General features: G+C 35.3%; 6 protein-coding genes across 18 annotated transcripts in view; 3 read left to right on the top strand and 3 right to left on the bottom strand.

Annotated features, from left to right (window-relative positions):
- Nucleotides 1–6,257, bottom strand: part of Beta-spec (spectrin beta chain) — a 67,069-nt gene extending 60,812 nt beyond the window's left edge. For all 8 annotated transcript variants that reach the window (XM_076800094.1, XM_076800097.1, XM_076800096.1 and 5 more), the window contains exon 1: nt 6,107–6,257. The gene's annotated coding sequence lies outside the window, so the exon portion shown is untranslated. The remainder of the gene's footprint in view (nt 1–6,106) is intronic.
- Nucleotides 6,258–7,419: 1,162 nt separating this feature from the next.
- Vps39 (vacuolar protein sorting 39) lies at nt 7,420–11,391 on the bottom strand. The gene is made up of 9 exons (XM_076799923.1): nt 10,951–11,391; nt 10,600–10,773; nt 10,276–10,531; nt 9,965–10,197; nt 9,635–9,879; nt 8,372–9,548; nt 8,194–8,301; nt 7,798–8,122; nt 7,420–7,695 (listed from the first exon to the last, which is right to left on the bottom strand). The coding sequence occupies exons 1-9, from the start codon at nt 11,018–11,020 to the stop codon at nt 7,632–7,634; spliced, it is 2,652 nt and encodes an 883-aa protein (XP_076656038.1). The 5' UTR covers nt 11,021–11,391; the 3' UTR covers nt 7,420–7,631.
- A 564-nt stretch (nt 11,392–11,955) lies between these two features.
- LOC143361000 (active regulator of SIRT1) lies at nt 11,956–13,108 on the top strand. Of its 4 annotated transcripts, XM_076800240.1 has the most exons (6): nt 11,956–11,990; nt 12,109–12,192; nt 12,276–12,342; nt 12,411–12,500; nt 12,571–12,719; nt 12,790–13,108. In XM_076800240.1, exons 3-6 carry the CDS (start codon nt 12,279–12,281, stop codon nt 12,910–12,912), a joined length of 426 nt encoding a protein of 141 aa, XP_076656355.1. In that variant the 5' UTR covers nt 11,956–11,990; nt 12,109–12,192; nt 12,276–12,278; the 3' UTR covers nt 12,913–13,108. The 4 variants fall into 4 exon arrangements, with proteins under 4 accessions (XP_076656355.1, XP_076656353.1, XP_076656352.1 ...); XM_076800238.1 differs by lacking the exon at nt 11,956–11,990 and having other exon boundaries at nt 12,013–12,192; XM_076800236.1 differs by lacking the exon at nt 11,956–11,990 and having other exon boundaries at nt 12,111–12,192; nt 12,304–12,342.
- Nucleotides 13,109–13,364: 256 nt separating this feature from the next.
- Nucleotides 13,365–15,139, top strand: Nrk1 (nicotinamide riboside kinase). The gene has a single exon (XM_076800235.1). The coding sequence runs from the start codon at nt 13,598–13,600 to the stop codon at nt 14,183–14,185; it is 588 nt and encodes a 195-aa protein (XP_076656350.1). The 5' UTR covers nt 13,365–13,597; the 3' UTR covers nt 14,186–15,139.
- Nucleotides 14,075–17,054, bottom strand: Csn3 (COP9 signalosome subunit 3). The gene is made up of 4 exons (XM_076800234.1): nt 16,865–17,054; nt 16,355–16,615; nt 15,559–16,283; nt 14,075–15,479 (listed from the first exon to the last, which is right to left on the bottom strand). The coding sequence occupies exons 1-4, from the start codon at nt 16,917–16,919 to the stop codon at nt 15,183–15,185; spliced, it is 1,338 nt and encodes a 445-aa protein (XP_076656349.1). The 5' UTR covers nt 16,920–17,054; the 3' UTR covers nt 14,075–15,182.
- A 63-nt stretch (nt 17,055–17,117) lies between these two features.
- LOC143360996 (dynein regulatory complex protein 11) lies at nt 17,118–21,540 on the top strand. Of its 3 annotated transcripts, XM_076800233.1 has the most exons (10): nt 17,118–18,125; nt 18,206–18,416; nt 18,492–18,769; nt 18,832–19,141; nt 19,210–19,494; nt 19,588–19,832; nt 19,905–20,192; nt 20,556–20,648; nt 20,719–20,836; nt 20,909–21,540. In XM_076800233.1, exons 1-10 carry the CDS (start codon nt 17,622–17,624, stop codon nt 21,019–21,021), a joined length of 2,445 nt encoding a protein of 814 aa, XP_076656348.1. In that variant the 5' UTR covers nt 17,118–17,621; the 3' UTR covers nt 21,022–21,540. The 3 variants fall into 3 exon arrangements, 2 of the variants coding, with proteins under 2 accessions (XP_076656348.1, XP_076656347.1); XR_013083390.1 differs by lacking the exon at nt 20,909–21,540 and having other exon boundaries at nt 19,905–20,197; XM_076800232.1 differs by having other exon boundaries at nt 20,719–21,540.
- The last annotated feature ends 3,170 nt before the right edge of the window (nt 21,541–24,710 follow it).

Genomic DNA, 24,710 nt, shown 5'->3' with positions numbered 1-24,710 from the left:
TTTTCTGCCCATTTTTTATTTATGGAAGCATACAACAAATCCTTTAATAGATTTTGGTCTGGAACTAATAGTTTTCGCAAGGTGTAATATTGATCTAACTTTGTGCAAAACATCATGAGACCCTTCGAGACCCTTTCGTCACAATTTAAGTTTAAATATCAACTTTCAGAATTTCCAAGAGCGAATCGTGCGGAAGTTACGATTATTTGACGTTCCAGGTGAAATTTTTTAGGAATATTTCTAATTAATAAAGAAAAATGTGAAGTGCATATGATTTATTAATTTTTTATGTATAAAAAAATATTTAATAACAATTTGTTTATCTTACATAAATTATTTTTATAGCGTTCATTGGAGCACTACCAAAAAATACCTGTTGCATTTTTGCGACAGTGGTCCAGTGAACGAAAACTTTGTTTATTTAATATAAAAAATTGTTATATAAATATTTTTTTATATGTATGAATGTCACATTTTTTTTATTATCTGATATGTACCCCTTAAAAATTTCCCCTGAAACATCAAATAATCGTGACTTCCGCGCGATTCATTCTTGGAAATTCCGAAACTAGTTATTTACACTTAAATTGCGGCGAAAGCATCTCGAAATATCTCATGAAATTTTTCACAAAGCTAGATCAATATTATAACTTGCCAAAACGATCAGTTCCAGATCGAAGCTATTCAAAGGATTTTTTGTATTCCTCCATAAATAAAAAATGAGCGTAACGCAGAGGAGCTTCAGGTTAGTCCACATAAAGAAATTATTTTATAATTTTTTTTATTTAAACAATTAATTCTAACTAACTATTTCACTTTTTCCTTCATTATAAATAATATATCCCTAAAAAATTTCACCTGAAACATCAAATAATCGTGATGTTAAACAACTTTTTTTTGGAAAATTTTTTTTTGCCAGTTAATAGTTGAAGCCATTTGCAGTAACCCATATGATTTGTAGACCCCTAAGTATTCAATTATAGGCGGAGTAATTACATAACTATCGCACTGAAAACTGATGAATTCCCAGGAGCGAGGAAATGGTTATTTACCATGCGTATATCTCCGTAAAATTTTTTTTTTATCTGACTTTGGCCCATCATGCACGCACTATTAGGCTATACAAAAATAATTTTTTTTATAAAAACCGAAAATTTATAAAAAGGATTTTTTGCCGCCTTGGCACCACTGTGCGGCGTGCAACGCGACACTACTTTTAAAATCGAAAAGTCTGTGTACCACAAACCGATTGATATTTCGATCTTTTTTTTTTTGTACCAATTCGCCGACATAAAAGTTCAACATGGCGCTAAAAAATCGAGTACCTGTATCGGTTCCATTCGCCCAACGCAAAGGATGATATTTAGTAGCTTGCCCTAATTAGGGTGACAGCTGTACACACGCTTATGTTTTTAAAAAGAACGGAGCAGTTCGGTGTTTGCTCGATATATGTCCACAACAGGGGTCTACTCAGGGACATATATCGGTTAGAAGATATTATTCTTTAAACACTGCCGAACGTAGAAAAGGACAGCGAAGCTCTTGGCCCCTTACGGGGTACACTCTGCAGCAGTGAGGACAGTTCTGGGACTTTTATTGGCTAGATATTTAGGACATATATCGAGTAAAGACTGTATCGGTTGCGTTTCCGGTCCAGAAAACACGTCGGTGTCCGTTTAACATCGATCGATTAGTTCATAGATTGGTTGTGTGTGCCGGATAACGATGAACCAGAACGTGATACATACGTCCCTGGAAATTTCTCGGCGAAAAACGGATAATCAGGATTTCGGAAAATAAGGAAAAATGTACGAACAAAGGTTGCATAGATTCTGTGCCAACTGAGATTCTACGAACCTATAATAAAAATCAATAGCGCTACACACGCGTATGACCTTGTACACACGGTCGTTAAAAAATTCGTGCCAATTTGTGTTTTTACGAGCTTGATGAGTCATCGCAATTACGCAATGTATATAATTTGTGAGGTGAATATACGTATTAGTAAAACGTGTTTCAAAATTAAATAGTGTAACGGCAATCGATGAAAGTAAATTGATAAATAATACACGGTTCAACGTCCACGCACCTTCCCGGAGGTGAACATTTTTTACACTGTAATACCGTTTCCCTGTACTGCATAAAAGTGCAGTCAAGGTAATCAGAGCAGAAGAGTTAAAAACGTCCCGCAGATATTTTTAGACGGGAATATCCGTGGTATTCCCTGGGAACTTTTCATCATTTCCTAGTGTGTATCGAGAAACTTGGCACAATTATTAAATTGCTTTTGACGATACCTAACGATTTACAATCTTTACTCGATATATGTCCCAAATATCTAGCCGATTAAAGTCCAAGAACTATCGCCATGTCGCGGACTATACCCCTCAGGGGCCAAGAAGCTTCGCTGTCCTTTTCTACGATCGGCAGTGTACCAAAGAATAGTATCTTCTAGCCCATATATGTCCCTGGCCAAACCCGTGTTTTGGACATACATCGTGTAGACATGTACGTTTACACTCATCGGCGACCGAGGCCATTCGAACTTCGCTGTCCTTTTCTACGTTCGGCAGGGTATCAAAGAATAATATCTTCTAACCGATATATGTCCCCGGGTAGACCCGTGTTGTGGACTTATATCGAGTAAACACTGTAGTACAATGAAACGATAGAGAACGCTTTTTATGCTTTCGTAACGGTTTTTATTGTTAGACCTGCTGATTCGTTTGGAAATTAGTTCATTAACACTTTGACTGCCAAACTAGAAACCTCAAAAATTCCATAAAATCAAAGTGTTATTTAATGAAATAAAAATTGAAAAGAATTCAATGTATGATATCGAGTAGTCCTCTAGTTTTATTGCATTTTACAGATCCTCATCAAATTTGGTATGATGAATATATTAACGTAAAAATTCATTTTAAAAACGGGACAAATAATTCCGTCACCCATATATGGGTGACATGGCAGTCAACGTATTAAGTGAAAACTTTCGTTTTATGCAGTAGAAATCGAGAACAATGAAATGTGCAGTACATACACACACCTGCATTCTCGAAGAGATTAGAAAGATACATACGGTGACTCCCACTAATATTCGGGCGCTCTTAAAAATTGCATAACTTCGTCAATATTGGACCATACAACTTGGATTTTTTTTAAGAAGTTAAACAATTGGTTTGTTACATAACGTGAAAAGAATTGACAAAAATTGCAATTGATCGAAATTACAGTGAAAATACTAAAAGTTGTATTTTGCAACTTTTTTATCTGGGCTTACGTTGAAAATTTAAAAAGTACCTTTTGTAGATCTGTATCAATTATACATGTTCTGAATATTTCATCTAAATCTAAAGCTTTAGGGTGAAATTCGCAGAATTTTGGCCTCGTCAGGGAATTATGCGAGCATTTGGAAATTTTTGCAGGTCGTGCAACGTTGATCGATTTTGATGAAATTATCAGAATATGTATAATTGATATAGATCTACAAATTGTACTTTCCAAATCTTCAATATAAGACCACAGAAAAAAGTTGCAAAATACAACTTCCAGTATTTTCTCTACAATTTCGACCAATTACAATTTTTGTAAAAAAATTTTCTAACTTAAGTCGTATGGTCCAATATTAACAAAATTATGCGATTTTTAAAAGCGTCCAAATATTAGCTGGAGTCGCTGTATGTATTTGCTGGATTACAAAAAATCGAATTTCTTTTCATTAAATCGGTTGGCACGAATTTGAAAAAGATTATTGTACGTACACCACGCCCACAGTTTAAACATTCTTTCCGTTATCGCAGTTCAAATAATAGTCACATTCTCATAAAAAAATTGCCTCCTTAATCTTGGTTTTAAGTTCTTTCAACGTCCGAAATTTTTTAGCTCGTTTGGAACCAGAAGAAGGGATAAAATTAAGATTAGGAAAATATTAACCCTTTGCACTCGAAGCCATTTTAATTCCAAAACGAAAAACTTCTTCCGACCTAGAATATTTCCCTTCTGTATATATTTGTTCATGCTGTACATACGAAAATGGTGCGATTTCCTCGTACAATACTGAAATGTTTAGTAATTTATTAACCCTTTGCACTCTCGGCGCTATATTCATTCTAAAACTAAATTTTTCTTCCGTCTTAGAATATTTTCATTTTATTCATACGAAACTGATCCGATTTCCACATATGATACTTGAATGTTTAGTAATCCATTAAATACAAATTTTGCAATGTAACAAATATTTCGTAAAATTTCTCGTAATTTCTTTGAAATAATGCCACAATAATTTCTGGTGGTGTTTCAGAGTCACCACTCGAGTGCGAAGGGTTAAATACAAAGAAATTAAATAATGCAAAAAATATTTTGAATAATGATAGAGCACTCTTTAGTGGCGCCATACAGTCGCCATTCGAGTGCTAAGGATTAACTTGCGTTTTAGATTCAGATCGTTTCCCTGAGTAACAAAAAATTCGTAACGTTCACTTTTCGAGGGCACCCGAAAGTTTTTGGGTCGCGAGTAACCCGGGCATTTGCAGGTTAACGTCCGGAAGTAGTTCCGGTGCGACGGACTGAGCCAGATGTCGCCGAAACCGCGCGATCCGGAAACGATGATCGGCACGACACTAATTTATTAATTTATGCCGAAGAAGACGCGCATACGCCCAAGCCCGGCAACGGTGACGTAACTGTAAACACAACACTGATTGCGAGAGGAACTGAAGGAAATTGCTTGATCGAAGAAATCTTTATTAAACGTCCCCCCCCCCCTTATCTTTTCTACGCTACATAGTTCGATCAACAATTCCCTACCTGCAATACACATGCACAATGTACTTATCGACATAGTGTTCCTCGGTGAATATGTAACGGTTTTTTCGACGACGATGTTCGCGTTGTTTCTGACACTTCGAGAACGACGATTTCAAACATTTTGATGATAGTGACTCAGCCACGAATTCGGCACCGTGACGAAATCAGTTGCCGTTCCGAACGGGATGTATCAATTTGTAACGGCGTCACCAATTAGACAACTAATGGTGCGCGATTAGGTGTCGGTATCGGCAAAATTAGCGGCGGATAAATATACGTATAATGTTTATTGCACGGGTATTTTCGTAGAGGCGTACACCTCTTCCGGTGACAAATCCTGACCGTCTAAAAAAGGCCGACTTATTTCCGGTTGTGACGATCGACAAACTCGGATTAAATACCGCGTTCATCAAAATAAACGACACATAAGCGATTACATTATCTGTCGTAACACATAGGCTTTCCACGTACTCGATCCTCGACGTGGAAAGAGTGCGCGATCTTCGATGGCGAGATACGGCTATCAGTCGAACGACAACGATCGTAATTTGTTTGGAAACACTTGACTCACTTCGAAATTCGTTTCCACCATACCAATTGTAGGTACATGTCTAGCGTTCGTTGGACATTTTTCGGATGAACGTTGCAAGAAGCGGTCGGTGTACCGACCGCGGTCGACATTGCCACAATGCCTGACGGGTTTTCAGTGGGAAGCGAAATTAGGTCAGCAACAGATAGGGCGTCTTGACAGGTGAACAAAACCATTCATGGAACACCGTGTATAGCGGAAATTAAGGCGCTACAAACGCGAATGCGAACGCGCACGAGTGGCAATCGCGAACTTATTTCAGGAATTAAAATGGGGATAATAGAACAGAACGCGTATACAGTTCGATGCGAGGCGGTCTGTCACGATTGCGCAAAAAAAAACAAAACTAACGAGCAACCGTGTCACCGACAAACGGCACGAGAAAAGAACGTTTTATTCGATCGTAGAGTGGGCAGGGGTTCATCGGTGGAATCGATGTCCTTGTAGGTGGCAATTATTCGATACGATCGCTGATAAATGACGAACGGTGTCGTCGGTTCGTTAAATTACGAACACCGTTCGAACGTTGTCACGAGCCCGAGTTGAGACACGCTCGACGAAGAATCAAAGCCAGAGAGAAATCGAAGGAAGCTAAAGGCGGCACACGCCATTTTTATCTCTGGAGTGCTAGCCGTCACGAGACAACCGACCGCGAAACCCGAGAGGGCTTACGCGTTTTTGGAATGAAGGCGAACGAGATTGTTCACTTACCTTCTCGTGAGGATAACCCGCGACACCGTTTTATCCGAGCACTCGCATAAAAACCAGTCGAAGTACACCAAAAACCACCGATTAACGATCCACACAAACCCATCCACACAGCCAACCGGCGCGCAACCGACTGAGCGCATACGGCGTCGTCCTACGCCAGCGTAGCTAGTCCCAGTCCTCGCGCAACCAATCAGAGACGACTGTGAGCACGATATGTATTACTTTTCAAAAAACCACTATATACTTACGGAATATAATTATCACACTGTAGAGCTTTACGTGAATTCACTTACTTATAGACAAAATTAGAATTACCATGAAAATTTCAAGCCATTCGTTCGCCGATCATGTATTCCATAACGGCATGATAAAACGCGTCGAGTAAATAGAATGATTTTTTTAAATAACTACGAGTGCTATCTGCTACGTTCTAAATATTTCAAATGATTGTTTTTTCAAGAAACAACACTTAGTTACGATAATGATTATTCTAAAACCAAACAATGATTTCTTCAAAGTATATGATATCATTCAATTTGGACATTTTAGTTTGCTTTCTAGTTTGAATTAATCACTATTCGTAAAAAATACATAATTTCTTAGAGCATTAACAATTGGAATCGTACATCATTGTCATAATAGAGGGACGTACCTCAATTTATCTCTCCAGGAGCATACAGCGGTTACTTTAGAATGACTTTCGATGTATCGCTCGCGCGCGCACGCACACACACGCACACACATACATACACCCATACGCAAAAGGAACGATTCAATCGTTGTAAGTACGGAAGTGAGTTCGATACGTAAATCAAAGTAATTAACGCAATAAAAATTAATTAGTATATCTTGAACGATTAAACACATCGCTTATACAATATTCGTATCGGTACTCACTATACTTGCGTTATAACAGCTGGCGTAGGAATACAAGATAGCGTATGACATCACTAGTCCCGTTTACCCATATTCTGGACCGGGCACGCCCCAACCTCCCCGTTATATATTATTACTGCGAAAACTTAAAAGGCAATTAAGTTACGTCAGGAAAAAAATAGATCTTACGTATCCCCGAATGAAACAAATCAGCAGAAACGCTGGTTATAGAAAATCATCGAAAAGCGCATGTAATCTACCAAAACGTTTCCTCTATTTTTCTTATCGTAGCGTCGACTGTCATCGAACATTTGACAATTTTAATTCAAAACGTTCAAGACATCACAAAATTTATTTCATTGTAAATTTATATATAATTATTAAAATAAAATATATATATAAAAGAAAAGAAGATTGTCTGTAACACTACCTTATTTCCTTCTAAAATCTTTATTCATTCTTTTCTGAAGAAAACGAAATTGCAAATGATATATTTAAATATATTACATATACAGTTCAAAGTAACCATAAAAATAAATCATAGGAAGGTAAATGGAAAATGTGTACATTTATATACATAACATGAGCAGAGATACATTGTAGTATATTTTACATAGCTTAATATAAATGAGTTAAATTTGTTTATTTCTTATCCTTTACGATCTTGACACGAGTAATGTACAATATCGCCGTTTGGGAACCTGGCAAATGCACTGCAAAATGATTGACATCATTGTTATTAATGTTGCAGTACACACACGTATAATGCACGGTAGATGATAAAGATCAATTAATAGAAACACTTAAATACAGACCTTTGATTGCTAAATCTCTTCTTACATACTGGACATACATTAAATTCTGTCATCAGAACGCTCTGCGATTCGTAATGCATACGCTGCTCATGCACTTGCAAATGTTCTGCGTAAAACAAGCCCTTCAACATCTGCAACCTCCTTCTGGCATTCAATTTCTCCTGCAAACTGACTTCTAAGAAACACTTTATTCTACCTATAGGAACTGTATTTGGCAGGATATCTAACGCTTTCAACGGATTTATTTTCGAGGCGTGTTTCTCAAGTAACTCCAACGCCATTTCCAAATCAGGTTGCGGTGTTCGTTGAAATTCTGGTTTACATCCTACGGGATTAGAAATCTGCATATGACTTCATATATCATTTTAGAACGACAACGGTATTGTCATTTTGTACCTGTCATCGAAACTCCTTTGTCATCGGGTTTCAATAATTGTTGTATGAGCATCAAATAAACCTCGTCTGCACCATCAGACTGTTTCTGTTTCTCTGCATTGTCTAGATCTTAGAGCAATAAAAGACGAATTATCGAAAGTGACGGGCGAATGCTCTTGATACACAATTTTATACTTACTTTGATATCTACTGTATACATTATGACAATACTCGATAGCTTTCTGTATGTCGTTCAAAAGATTAACATATATCGATATAACTTGCTGATGACGTCCAAGTCGTCCAAGAATAATTGCACGTTCCTCGAACAGATTATTAGATGGAAAATGGACAAGTATCGTTTCCGGGGTATAATGTGCTGATTTCTCCAAAAACTGTTGTAACTTCTGTCTGATATGTTGCACCGCTTCTTTCTCACCAGGTGTTTCGCTATCGTTTATATCGTTTAAACATTTCTCTTTGTACTGATGTATTAAAACATTATGGTATAGCGGATTGGTAACCTCCCAAATGTTCACTACATGTTCCAAATACGTTATAACCAAATCTTTGTGACAACGGAGGAGGTAATCTAATACTTTTGGTTTTGGTAACTGCTCAACTTGCTCTGTATCTTCCATAAATATTCGAAGTCCTTGTTCCGGATCTTCGTTTAAGACCCAACCAGCAAATTTAAAAATCAAATCCATATGATCCTTTCCCAGCTGTTGCAAGTACTGAATTGTTCTCTCAGTTCCTTTAAGACTAGAATCATTTTCTTTTGCATGCTTCTCGAGAAGTTCCAAAGCTTTTCTATGTTGCCCTTTCGTTTGGTACAATATAATAAGCTCGGGATACTTTTGATGCATCAACAATGTCCTTTCAGCCTCTGCCAAATGACAATGATTCAGCCTAAGCAATGGTGCTACTAACGCATCTGTAGTCTGCAAATAACATTTCAGAAGAGTCGTGTCTATAATTTTTAAAAGCTGTTCGGTAGCTACTGCTGTCATATTTTTCTCTCCTTTGACCAAAGGTTTTTCTTTACCATTGTCCTTGTCTTTTGACTTTGTATCATCCATTAATTTGTCTCTGACTTTTGTGAGGAATACTATCAATGCGCGCAACCCTTTTTCCAAATCATGATCTTCTAGTTTAGGCAAACTTGGTGTTGGTTCGTTAAGTTCAGAATGATTGCTTGTAGAAATAACCAAGTCAGGAAATAATATGATTACTTCGTATGGATCGGTTCCCAACTTTAAAAACAAGTCCATCGCTTCCTGAAATCTTTTGTTAGCGAAAAGATGATGTGCATATAAAGTTTGTATTTTATACGTTTGTTTAATTTTTTCTTCCTCGGTTATATCCGACAAACTCTGAAACAACATCGATATTAGTTTTTCTATAAATCCAAATAATTTATAATCTTGGCATTAAACAATTAATAATACTGTTTACGTACAGTTAACTTCAGTGCCAGCTGAAATTGCTTCTGTTCGAGTAATGTTCTAATTTGAAGTGTTACATCAACTGCTCTAACACACCAAATGTGACTAATAGATGCTACAAAAACTTTTCCTTGCTTACACCTATATACGAGTCTTGCTTTATTCAAGTCCTTTATCGTTTGAATGTGCACACAGTCCTCTATTGTATATACTTCTAATTTGTCGTGCACAATCCCAAGAAGATAAGGATCATCCCAAGCTAAAACAATTCAATTTAATTAACACTAAAATGCATCATTTCTTTTCAATTTACAGATGTATTGTAATTATGTAGCAATATGTACCTATTGCATTCGGTGTATCAGACCACTTTACCGAATTATGTTGAATCAATTCACCCTTTGTATTCATAATGAATGACTGAGAATCTTTTCCTAATAAAAATGAATTATCAGATAATTTTGTAACGCTAGGTTCAGGTGACTTCCCAGTTGGAAATAATTCTTTAACTTTTCCATTCAAGTCTAATATCGTGTATGACAAACCACGAAAACCCAAAATCAGTGAATCTCCACACCTGTATTACGATTAATGTATATTGAACTATGTTGCAGCTTATAATGACTTATCTTTATGCCATAAAGATAATACGTACCAAGACAATTCACGTGGTATATCAGGTACAGTTAATTCAAAATCTTTGAATTCTTCAAATTTCTTTGATTTCCAATAATACAACTGTAGCTTGCGTTTTACAGCAACACACAAGCGTACAAATGTATTTTTCTCACCGGTTAAACAGCTCAAAGTTTGTACATCTAAGGTAAATAATGTAGCACCACGAGTCTTTTGTAACTGGCAAACTTGTTGAAAATTTGGGGAATTTAAATCGTGTATACAAAGAATATTATCTATAAACAGAAACGATGGAATAGTTCATTGAATGTTTGTAACAAAAGAAAACTAAATATGCAATTACCTGTTAGAATTAACAATAAATTATATTCTGGCACAACATCGATTTGTGTGATACGTTTTTTATTAAAATTCTTACTATGGCGCAATAATTCTAGTTTATGACTGTCATCTGTCACAGAAGGAACATTGTACATAAGAAGATGACCCTCTCTTGTACCAATTAACAAATTATCATCTGAAACGTGTCAATGCTCCAATTAATATTAGAACATAGATTTAATCGTTGACAACCTAAAATATTAATCTCTCCCAAATCTATGCAAATATATAATCGGACAAATAATCGAATATCGTTTACACTATTGCATAAATAAATGAAAAACTCTTATCATGAAGGTTACAGACTACGTACCATACGCAGCCATTGACTCTATTTGAACAGAAATATTTAATATCGATGATTGTTCGTAAGCGTCATGCATTTTGACGTTTCAGATATTTCTTGATAAATTTCGAGAATGTTAAATCAACTCTGCTAAGATCAACAACTACTTATACACATAGTTACCATTTAAGAGTACATTTGACAACTAACAACTTAAACTACATTCGACGAAACTACAAAAGTATTGCCAATTGCCATTGCCACCCATCGTTTGTATACATTCACATATGTGCAATATGTGTTTGATACCAATGTTTCAATCGAGTACATTCTTACAGAAGATATATATGCTCATTTCTTAATTTCTAACGATATTATTCAAATTTTATGAATCAGTATTACGTTAAAACAAATCTCGATCACTGCAGTGGTCATAGAAAGGCATCAAACATCTAGGTACTTATATCAGGCTTGGCAAGCCTAACTTATATTATATTACTAGCATAATACCCGTTGAAAAATCAATGGCTGGTTTATTTCTGGATGTATACGTTTAATGACATATTTAATTTCGTATTTGGAACCGTTTTCTCAATAGTTGTACCATTTTTGTTGTTTTTTTTTTGTTTGTTGTTGATTGTTATTGTTTGTAACTAAATATAATAAAATCTTACTAATGTCGCGAATTTCCACACCACCTTTAGGCAATACCGTTATATTAACAATATAATCCGACTTCTGAATTTCTATGATGGAGAGCGCGCATATTTAAAACAGTATTTTATTTGAATTATGGAACAACGATTATTTAAAATCGTCTGTCTGTGTACCAAATTCGTTCAGCTTTTCGACCGTTACAGAGGACAGAGAAATACTACTAATTTAATTTTAACAATTAATCCTGAAGGACTTCCAGGATAAAAACATATTCGTACACTCTTTTGGGCTACCGGCTATCTGTATACCAAATTTCAGCTTTCTATGTTTTCTGTGTTTCGAGATTTTTTACCATTACAGAGGACAGAAACTGGCAATTATAAATATAGGTATATATATAGTTGTAAGGCGTATCCTTTTGGAGATTAATTAAAAATTGTACGGTTTATTCCCGTAAGCTTTGACTATTAGCAACTACAGTTGATATATTGATGTATAAATACTATATATATACTCTACAAATAATAGATCCACTTATTGCACGCATGTGCATTGGAAATTCTTCGAGCTCAAAGGAGTACAGGAGTTTTGCATCTGCACAAATAACCTGTGGTAATATGGTTCTTTTTAGCATATTGTAATATGTTGTCTTTTATTTGAAATTTGTACATGTCAAATGAATTAATGTCTAATAGAAAATGTCAAATTCACTTGTTCGCAAAGGTCTTGAACTACTTGGTTATGAGAAAACTTTGAAACAGGGTTTGTATCTTATCTATTCACACGAACTATTAAATCCCATTCCATAGTTACGCGTATTGACTTTACAGAAAAGAGAAAACGAAAGCATACTAAATACAAAGGTACCTTGGATTTGATTCCACCAAAACACAGGATATTATCAAAAAACGATAAAACAGGTATAGCTCTAAATCTAAACAAGAGATATTTCATAATGTTTAATAATTTATAAATAATTAACATTCATAGATCTTGGTACAATTCTTGGAAGATCGAGTAAAGTGACCGTCTACGAAACTAAAAAGAAATTAGCATCAGAAAAGGATCCCACCGATGAAAATGTCCAAAGACTGTTAATGCTTAGTACTAATCGCATTGACTCAAATGTAGCAGATAAGGTACGAATATTATCTAGAAACATTGATTAGTGTCAACATAAGATTATATCATTCGATAAATTGCTTACAGCTTTTAGAACGAGCGATAAAGAAGAGATATATTCCAAAGAAAGAGAAACCTAAAGAACCTGAAGCTACTGTATTCACAGAAGAAGATTTCAAGAAGTTTGAACAAGAATACGTAGATCAGTAACTTATAGCATAAGTATTGTACTTGATAGATTAGACTTCATTAAAAATTTTCATTTTGCACACAAAATAAGTACAAATGCATATATACGAGGCCTATCATCTCCTTTTTAATAGAGTACAAAAAAGAAAAATAGATGTTTGCATGATATATATATATATTCACTTTTAATATACCATTAATTAATAACTTGAAATGTTTAACAGTGACAGTGAAAAAGGAAAAGTGATACTACTAGTGACCATTATATTATTTTTATATTACACTATATGGGTAATTGGTTTTCCATTTATTGATGATGACAAAATAAGATCATTATTTGGTCCTCAAGAACTAGCTTTAATGATACCTGCCGTATCAGGCTTTTGTTTTATTGGTGGATTAATACTGTTCACTATTTATCATGTTAAGCCATATTTTTCATATGATAAGATGAATAAACTTCACGATTCATAGATTTTATATAAAATCGATTAGCAAAAGGAACAAAATTCGGATGTATCTAACAGAGTAACTAACTGCCAGTAAAACATTTGTTATTTTCATTGGTTTTCATGAATTGTCAGCACATTTAAGGATGGTTTACATAACTGTACATTACATCATATGTATACAAACCCATAGACATAGACTGTAGATTAATATAAATTTGTGTACTTCATAAGAGTACAGAACTAAAGAAACCAGAATGTCTTCGAAAAAGTGGATTGTACTTGGTATTTCTGGAGCAACGTGCAGTGGAAAAACAAGTTTAATTAATCGGCTTCACAAGGAATTGAAAAACTCTGTACTTGTATGTCAAGATAACTATTTTTTACCAGTTGATGATCCACGACATACATACATACCAGAACTTAATCACATGAACTGGGAGCTAATAACCAGCTTAGATATGGATAAAATGCGATCGGATGTTTTAAAATTAATTACATCACCAGAGAAAAGCAAATCGACAAATACAAATGAGAAGAGAATTCTAATATTAGACGGTTTTTTACTGTTCGCATGTAAGGTTATTTCAAACTTATGCGATAAGAAATATTTCTTAACGTTAACCAAAGATCAATGCTGGGAAAGAAGGAAGGATAGATGTTACGATCCACCCGATGTTCCTGGATATTTTGAGAAGGTTGTATGGCCAGAATATGCGAAACATACAAACGAATTAATGAAAGACAAAGATTTATATAAAACAATAACATTCATCGATGGATCAAAAAGTAAAGAAGAAATATTTCAAACAGTTCTTGCAGACATAAAAAAACTGCTATCATAAAATGTTTTTTTACGTCGCTATTACATACAAAAAAGAAGCACTTACAACTAAAAATAAATATACAGTATGAGCTGCAACTGGACATTTAGCTACTGTGTAGTGGAAACAAGGTGATGTTAACATTAGCTATACAAAAGAAGATTACTATACATTCCAGGTTGCTCGGTACAAGATACAATTAAAATCATAAATTTTTTTTAATAATCTAGATCGTTTATCTTAAATTTTCCACTGTATAAAATTAAGATAAAACAATTATAATAGGACATTCTGTTTGCGTATTAAATTTATGTACTAATAAATCACTTGTGATTTCATTATAGAAAAGCGTACTTCACTTACCTGGCACAAATGTGCATTGAGCAGTTACTTTTTTTTTCATTTATGAATCATAATTAAAATTTGTGACTATTTTTTTCCTTTTTGTGGCAAATATATGTACATATTTTACTATTGTATTATAGGTAGTGAATTATATCTCATATAATTCTTTGAGAATGCCATTGTATGAATATTGCATGCTTACTTTGTATAATTGTTGAAGTATTACAATATTTTAACTGTATCGTGTAGATTGTTTTTTTTTTTTTCGTATTAATTGTAAAGCCTGCTTTAGATGCCAAATCGTATTTAAAGAAATGAAGTTTTGCAATCCGTGCATAATATATTCTGTACAACAGGTAATTATGTAAAACATAAAAAATAGAGTATACGTGAGTAATAGTGAAATCATGTAGGATTTACAATTTCTTGATCAACCTTCAGTTTCGGAGATTCAAGAAGAGTATATGAATTGCAGAAGAAACATCCTAAAATTTTGAATACACTTCTACTGCTTGTCCTCTTCCAATAGAAATAGAAATCCATTAAATTTCAATTCGAGACTTATATATTCATCCAAAACAGGCTTCTAAACATTTGTGTCTTGACTTCCAACAAGATTTTTTCATTTGTTTTCTGTTTTTTAATAAAGATAACGCACAACGACGTGTATATGTTACATGGAATAGGTATTATGTTTAGATTGACCTTGCACATTCGTTACATTTGCTGTGGCAGGTCCAGCTGTTTGATCATCTTGATCATTTTGACCGTACATTTTTCGAACATATTGTGGAGTGAGAACAACTTCTTCTTCCATTTCAAGTACTCTCTTATCTAATTCCATACACGCCGCCATTAAATTTTCTAGTTTTGCCAACATTTTTGGTGAGTTGTATTTTTCTGGATCATCGTGAAATACTACCATTCCATCCTTTTTATTGATCGTGGCAAAAATTTCTCCTTCTTCGATCTAAACATATCAGCAAACCATTGATTAATCGATATTTCATATATCAATTCTTATATATTTAAAAAAGCAATATACTGACCATATTTAGGATATACTTTTCCGCCTCATGGGGTCCTGCTAGTTGAACTCTGCTCGCTACATCACTTAAGCTAAGTGTTAAAAAAGTCTTTGTCAACCTTTGTATATTCTTTTTGTACAAAAAGCTGAGAACTTGTTTTACAAGCCCCGTATTGTGATCTCTTGTAAAAAGATGTTCATATTTAAAAATAACTTTCCGAACTTCTCCACAACTATTTAGTTGGTAAGCATTGGCCAATTCTTCGTATTGCTGACTTAAAGGTTTCATGTACCTATTGACCACTTGACTCGTGTACCTAGGTAAGTTTAGGACTTTCCCATGCATTATTAGAGAGACCAGAATATACTTCTTATATGCCTCTAACATAATGTAACTAACTGCAACAGCAGGTGTTGTTACACACACCTCGAAAAAATACAGTGCTCTATCATAATTCTTCAACGCCGTATATATTATTCCACCATAATAGTAATAAAGTAGGAAATATTTTGAGTCGAACTGTCCTCCTTCTTGACCGATACCAGTGATGTCCAAGTCAAGAAACTCTAGCGCTGGCTTGAAACACTTGGATAATAGACATAGTTGGCAGAGATCGGCGTGTATCGAAGTCAGCTGGCTATCAAACAACTGTATTTTACGTATTGCACGGCACAATAAATCAATACCACGCAACGGTATTTGTAATTGAACTAATTTCTCGGTAAAAAGATGACATAGTTCTGCATCTATAAAACAATTTAGTCAGAAACAAATTCAGATTTCTTCAAGTAGGGAAACAAATAAAATAAATACTTACATGTATCTGGTGCAAATCTAACTTGTTCTCCGTTACAACCAATAATAAATTCCTGAACCTGATTAAGTAGTGGTCTATAAGCATTAGCAGTGTTCACACCATTAGGATTAGGTAATGTGAATTTTACACACAACACTACCAAAATACCTAGTGAGTGTTGTTGTAGATCTAACGTTTCCAGAACGTTGTCTAAGTGTTGTCCATTCTCCATTAGAACATCTACATTTTTAATCATTATTTCACATAGCTCCCGAAAATTACCTGCAAAATACAATTTATTTACTTTGTTTTTTTTTCTCTTTTTTTTTATTGTTTAACAGCAATTGGTTAACAGGAGGCCATAACCGTTGACGTGCAAGACAAATTCTTTGCGCATTTCTGTTTTGTTTTTGCCATTGGGGATTCTATCTTGAGTGGCTACAAATAATTTAATAAAGAATCGTTCACGATTGCGATCGCAAAGGTTATGTTCGTTATGAATACAAAGAAGAGTCTGAGCATCTGTCGTACCTTGTTTCGAAAGCGTCTGCACATTATTTACAAACTGCTCCAATGCCGACGCCATCACTGCAAATGCTTTCTTCTCACGAACCTTTTGCCACAGAGGATGTGGTGAATCCTATTTACAGGAATTATTTTCGCGAACAAACCATCACCCAGGATGACGTTTTGAAACAGGCAACCGGAACGCTCCGAAGCATGTTACGAGAATAGCCGGGTTGCATTGAACTCCCTCTCGCATGCTGCGATCTGCGATCTGCGATCTGCGATCAACGCGCGATCTGAATTTACTTCCATTCAAATATAGAAGAGGGATTCCCTCTATTATTCTACTTTACTTAAATGTTACGTGACCCTTCTGTTTCACGCTAATTCGTATGCTAGTTAATACCGAATATTAACTAACATTATAGCTTTATGCACATTTCAAATATCAACCACACATTAGACGAAACAGCGAGAACAGTTTTAGTTTATATTTCTCGTTGTCCATCTAATCGAATTGTTTAAAAACGCCTTTTATTTTGCATATCGTAATAAACAATAATAATAATGATGCAGGTATTATTTATATACCTACATGTATATGTATATCGCTTCCTCGCGGTTGCTAAGATATACAATTACAACGACAACGACTCCTAACAATGCCGAGAAAACAATGGGAACTTGTCTTTCTCCATTGACGTTCACTATACATTTTTCGACAAGTAAACATAGATTACATAGATTACAATAATATTGCGTTTTTATTGAAATTGTAACAATGTCCAGTGTGACATACGATGAACTTTGGAAAGACACGCAAATGGCGCTAAACGAATTAATTCAAGTGGACACAAACTTACAGAACGCGAAGCCGCAAAGAGATCGTAAAAAAGCTCGTAACATAAATTCCGAGTTGTACGTGAAGTACATAATTATCACTAACAAGCTCGAGTTATGTTACGATCAAGTGGTGCAGCCGCAAAAACGAATATTATTAAGACAGTTACTGGATTCCTGTCTTGGTAGAGTTTTGGAATTGAAACACGAGCTAGTCGAAATAGATCTTTCGGAATACAGTTACTTCGATGATATTTTAATAAATTTAGGTGTTACGCCGCAAGAAATCGAGATTCAATTGCCTAGATATTTTCGACGGGAACGTATCAAAGAGATCGAGGAAAGGCGAAGCTTTATAGAAAGTACTTTGAGATCCGTTGGTGCGCTGGACGAAGTAGTATTGCCAAAACAAATGAGCGAATTAGAAGCTGTCAGGCTTATACAGGTATACAGATATTTAGGTTTAATTATTAGAATTGTTACAACGACAGGATCGAATCGGGTAATATTTAATTGTCATTTCAGGCTCACGAACGTGCAAGACAGGGGCGGTTAAGATTCCAAGTTATGAAAGAGATCCGTAAAATGAAAGAGAGATCGACAGTCAAACCAGAAATGGATATCTTGGACGTGTTGTGTGAGAAAACAGCTGCAATGAGGATTCAAAAAGTGTGGAAAGGATATGTCACCAGGAGAAAAATTCGAAAAAGACGTGTCGACGAAATGTTACTCATTGGTAATCATTTACTGGAATATAAACATTTATGCGAAAAAACGATGAAAACGTTAATTTGCATTATATTTTTAAAAGGTATGCTTCAACCTAGTCAAGAATTCACTAAAGCCGCTAGACAGGCAGAGAAAGTTAGACAAGAGAGATACGAGAAACAAATCGAATACCAAAAATTATACGAATCTTTATTGATCGAGATTAAAGACCAAATCCGAAAAGAAAAAAGTGCCATAATGGAGGAGAATATCAGAAGCGAAATCCGAAACTGGATAAACACATACTTTCAACAAACAGGAAAGATTCCTGATTTGCCATCTGTTGAAAGCGGAGGGTCCAGAATTATATTTAGTAGGCAGGTAAAGCCAATAGCTATAGCATTGTTATGTGCACAACTTCCTGATTATTTCCTTCTATCTAGGGAACTGAAAGCACTATAAGCAAATCTACGGCAGTGTCATCAAAGGAATCCAAAAAATCGAAAAAATCAAAAGCAAAAAAGGATAGTGAAACAGAACAATCTGAAGAAGAAACGGAGCAAGGCTTCAAGTCGATTCCTTCTCATTTTTTATCAGAACTAGTACACGCTAACCAAGAGTATCAGGAAGTATGGAAAGACAAAGATGACTCTATGAATGCTACACAATTGCCGTATTTAAATATAATAGAAAAAGAAAAAACTGAAGAAGTAGAAAACGAAGTTAGAGTTGTTGTAGATCAAGCGCTAAGAGGTATGGTTTTACATGCTTTATGACTTTTCAGCACAGTCATCACACTTAGGAATTGAAATTTATTGCAGGTGATATAGAGGCCTTACAAAATGCATTGGACAGAGATAAAGGATTGAAAGGTAAACGTGCAAAAAAGTCACAGAAACGAATTCGTCGCAGCGGAAAGAAGAATAAGAAACGAAAAGAAAAAGACCTAACACCTGACAGAACGACAGAGTCACTATTTGAAGAACTGCTGACACAAGGCATTATTAAGCTTCACCCAGAAGTTGCACTTAACGATTTTAAAGGGGAGAAATCTTTTACCAATAGCAATTTAAGAGAAAAGGGAAAAGATCCTTTGCCAGCAATTGGTTGAGTATCTTATGATAACTTGAAGACATTTACGATACATTTTTTTGCTATAGTTTGGGTCTTTAATACTCTGACGTTATTTATACCCATAGGAGATATAAGACAGTTAATAGCTGAATACTGTATAATTCCTCTGGGAAACGGCACTCTCAGAGAACTGACACCTTTGATAAGGTCAGTGTTAATCGCCGGACCACACGGTAGTGGAAAAAAGATGTTAGTAAATGCAATTTGCACAGAGCTCGGTGCTACACTATTTGATATTACGCCAGCGAATATCGCCGGGAAATATCCTGGAAAATCGGGATTGATTATGCTTGTTCATTTAATATCAAAGGTGTTTTAATATTTTACTATTGCAATGCACAATTTTAAGTAACCATTTTATATTTCTTCTTTCTTTATGAAGGTATCGCGTTTGTTACAACCATCGGTGATATTCATGGACGGGGCTGAAAAACCATTTGTTAAAAAAGTTCCAAAAACGGATAAGTCTGATCCGAAACGATTGAAAAAAGATTTACCTAAGTTAGTGAAGAACATTACAAACGAAGACAGAGTAATTTTTATTGGAACTACAAGCTCACCATGGGATGGAGATCAGAAGCTTTTATATCAAACTTATGACAAAATCATATATATCCCCAGACCAGATTATGGAAGTGTGTCTCTTGTATGGAAAGATTTGTTGCACAAAGTCAGGTTTCATTTACTTACGATACTACATTCTACATCCGCATTTAACACATTCGCTACCGGCAAATTTTTTCCGTTTCTAATACTGAGTACCGGCGAAAATAATGAAATTCTGAAGCTGGTTGCCGCAAACTTGTATCGCTAAAGCAAGGATTAATTAATTTATTAAATTTGTTAATAATTTAAATTTAAATCCAATCCCATTAATGCGCCTAATGTTGCCGCATTCAGAAACAAAAATTGCAGGACGTGAATTCACGTCAGCGGCAATCAGGAATAGAATTTAAAATGACGTGAATTCACGTCAGCGGTCGCGAATTTGTTAACAGAAACATTTCTACATATACTTCTTTTTACATTATAGTATTCTGGAATTAACAGACAATTCGATACGTCCGTTATGACTAAAATTTGTGACGGTTTCACTATTGGTACCGTATTAGCGGCAATTAACGAGGTATTTTCGTTTAATATACATATACATACATATATTGGTCATGCATTAGTATTATTACATTGAAATGCAGGTGATGACCACCAAACGAAAGGTGCAATTAAGAACGCATCCTTTAACGCATGTTGAATTGATAAATGCGCTGAGCTCAAAGGATCCGGTTTATCGAGAAGAAGAAGACGCATTCTTAGGTAGTATACCAATAAATAATGTTAATAATTACAATAAGCAAAAAAGACCATTTTTCTTACTATTTTGTGCAGTATGGCTCGCAAAAACGCCGATATATCGCAAAAAACAACGCGTGCACGAATTAGAGTTGCAACGATTAGAGGAAGCGAACGAAAAACAAAAAAGGAAAGGAAAGAAGTCATGAATAAACTCACGAATAACATCAATGAAAAAATTCATTTGCAGTCTTCGTATAATCTATGATATTACCTTTTATTTTACCTTAAGCTCAGCTAAAATATAAATAAAAAGTTCTCATAACTTTTAATAACATTACCATAAATTGTAAAAAACCGATAAGCCATTAAAATACTTAATGCCTAATTACAATTTTAAATAGGGACTATAAAACATTATTCGATCAGGACACTTCATCGTAGTACAGTACATAGCGATTGACGATCGGCAACCTCGATCGAACCGCACGAAAAGGAATAAGTACCCAGTAAACAATTTGCTTTGAATTTGCCACCAAAATTTGTCTATAAATTCCGACCCATCTATTTCCGCATTAGGCGCGGTATTTGAGTGCAAAGTTTGCAGTCAAAATTCCATGCCAAATGGAAAGCAAATTGGGACCAAACCTTGGCTTCCTTATAGAGGGCGGATCGATCGCACTAAGAGTAAATATCTAACAAAATCGGAGCAAATCTTGCTGTAAGAGGGAAAAACTATAATTTTAAGATCTGTAAATATTTCAGTCTTAAAAAAGAAATAAAACTTAAAATTATTTAATTTCGAATTCCGTTTTCTCTCTTACAGAAAGATTTCCTCCAATTTTGCCCGATATTTACTCTATAAAGAGGTCAAGGTTTGATCTCAATTTGCTTTCCGTTTGGCATGGAATTTTGCAGGCATGATTTTGACACCAAAATGACCAGCTTTTGCTCGCAAAGTACAATTACAAACATTGATCAAGATTTGCAAGTCTTGTTCAATTGATGCAAAATCATTGATTTCGCAAGATCGTAGTCACGCAAGAACTGTTTATGCTCGGTCAAAGTTCCGCGAAACTGGAAAACTCTCCCTTGCTTTTTTCTCAATTATAATTTGATGATGTAACACGATCATGGGTAAATAAAAATATTTGTTTCGATCTCTTCGTTTTTCATCGTAGCGATTAAGTTGTCTGGCCTTCCGTACATGGAAGACGATAAGATATATTTCAAACTCGGTTCTAACAGTATAACCTTGGTATCAATTTTACATAATCAGGTTAATTCGATTGCCCGCTCATCGAATTCTTTTGCACAAATAAACTTTGGTAATCGAATGAGTCTCCGTGTTTAATGAGTTCGTAACATAAACAAGATGAATCACGCGTAGAGTAGGTCGGCAAACTGTTGATTTTTTTAAAATTATGTAACAATATAATTGCAATGCAATTAATAAAAATGAGAGTTCTTTAGTAGTTCTTTGTGAATCAGGGAAAGACAAATTAACTCGTAATTTGTATTTATTGAAGCTCCTCGTCGCTTCCAATCGTTTCAATTCATTTTTTATTGCATTTATATATATGAATAGCCCGTTGCCGAAAAATTACCGATTAACAGGCTAAGGCTAAGGCTAAGGGAATACGATGAAGTCAGAGGAAGCGACAGACAGCAACAGATAACGTCTTCAACAATGTGAGGTCGAGTTAGGGCCGGCACAATTGCGATTCGGCCCGTTTTTATTCATGAACCCGGCTTCGTGAAAGAGACAAGTAGGATGCCTCCGTTAGCTTCGCATCGTAGCACAAAAGTCTCGTTAAGTCTGAAGTTACACAGGTTATATGTTTCTTTCTTCGGTTCACGTGATACAGCATACAGCATACAGCACGCAGGCATCAGGCTTGCGCCAACGACTAGTGGCAAAGACCTCTATGATATTTTATCGAGCAGTCATAATAATAATAATAGGTACACATTTACATTCCTTCTTCCTCATCACTACTCTAGCTTTTCGAAGAGCGTTTCGTTTTATCAACAATTTTCGATACGATATACATACATATGTAGTAAGCAGAACGAAATATAGTCATCACAATTTATTTCCATAAATAAGAACGTCGATGCAGTGACATGGATATCATTACGTTTGTATTTATAAAATACAAATTTATGCACATATATTGCGTGTCTCCTTCGTGTCGAATGAATGAAGCAAAGAAATATTCAAATACCTGTTCTTCCTAGAATTATTTCCTAGATTAATATTATATTTATCTTACGCTACAGGATATGCGCAAACACGGTTTGTAGTAGTCTGTTCCCGTGCAAATGAGAAGGTCAAACATAAACGCCTTTTCTTTTTTCTGCGCAATAGGAACAGTTCAACGTACAGTAGTACGTATTGTTCAAGTTTTAACAACATTCTTAAAACGGTTGACCGTGACCTGTATTTTGTTACATAAGTTCTTATTGTTATCCGGCATAAATTATTCACTATATAAATACCCTCACTCCCCTTTTTCATAAACACATATATTATTTCTTCTGATTAGAAAAAATTAATTATGGCCCGATACGAGCTGGTATCACAAAATTACACGAACCGTAAAAGTTTTGGGACGAAAGGTCCCTAAAATATTTTATCGCTAACAGGCTGTGTGCGTTCAAGAAAATCGAATTGGATATTATATCCCGTTAGAAATGAATAAGTCTATGCTATGGTGAGCTCGCGAACAGTGACATCATCATAGCCAAACTTCTTATGTTTTGATTATAGCGATTGGATACGTATTTATAGTGAAATTCTATAAAAATCGTTTTTATTCTATCATTATACATTATACGCTGAATAATTCTAGTTGGAATTTTTCAAAAAAGCTGAGAAGGAGTAGCTAGAGTTATAGAGGTAATTGTAATAACCGTGTCAATGGTATTCAGATTAATAATTACAGTCACACGGTAGCAACTATATATAAGTACTTCCACCGAAACGATATTATACATATAGAACCCATAACCTATACGAACAAGTTGCATTAGCGAACTGACATTTCATGGAAATAGAATGTCGAGTAAAACATGATTCGTGTGACACGGAATTGAGGAAGTAAGATTAAAGAAAATCAAATAAAAGTCGCGACTTTGACCATCTCCAAAACGTACCCGGAACAATACAAGATTACGTTAGCGGGCACCAGGGGTATCGATCCCTCGCGACGCGACGCGACGCCTCGTTTTATCGACTAGATTCCGGATGTTTATGCAAAATAAATAGTTTGTGTATCAATGGTCAGACACAGGAGCTAAATATCAATTTTAAATTTTTTACTAATAATTTCAATTCAGTGAAAAATAATTAAAGTCATTCTTTCCTGTTCACTGTTCCAAATGGCACCTACTTATTTTTCCCCCAAATATATACATAAAATTCAGAGTCTAATTACGAGCAACGGCAAACAATTCCACGGGTAGTTATCATAATTGATAATACTAAAGTTATGTAAAAAGAAAAACGCGGAAGGTCGACATGTGACAACTGCATGTTCACGAATCGATGTGGACGACGGATTCCACGGATGATGTGATGGAACAACGAACGAGTCTGATCAGCTGAAGGAGTATGGCACGGTTCAATGAAAAAGCGGAATATTCGTGACAGACGACGAGAACGCCGGTCCATTCGTAGTGCGCTTGCGTACCGGAAACTCGGACTCCTATTGGCCAACAACACATGGTCTGATGTCAGACCACATGGTCTGTCCAATTCAATAATAACGAGATGCTGGCGAGGTAGACGCTAGCCAGTTCTCTGCGACGTGTTCGCGACGCTTGTGCCGGTTATTGATAATAGGGAACAACCGCACGTCGTCGCCTAGAAAACAGTTGAACAGAGAAATCATTT

Source organism: Halictus rubicundus, chromosome 14 (assembly GCF_050948215.1).
Source record: "Halictus rubicundus isolate RS-2024b chromosome 14, iyHalRubi1_principal, whole genome shotgun sequence".
Lineage (NCBI taxonomy): Eukaryota > Metazoa > Arthropoda > Insecta > Hymenoptera > Halictidae > Halictus > Halictus rubicundus.
The sequence above is the reverse complement of the archived record's forward strand: the minus strand, read 5'-3'. Positions and strand labels throughout refer to the sequence as shown.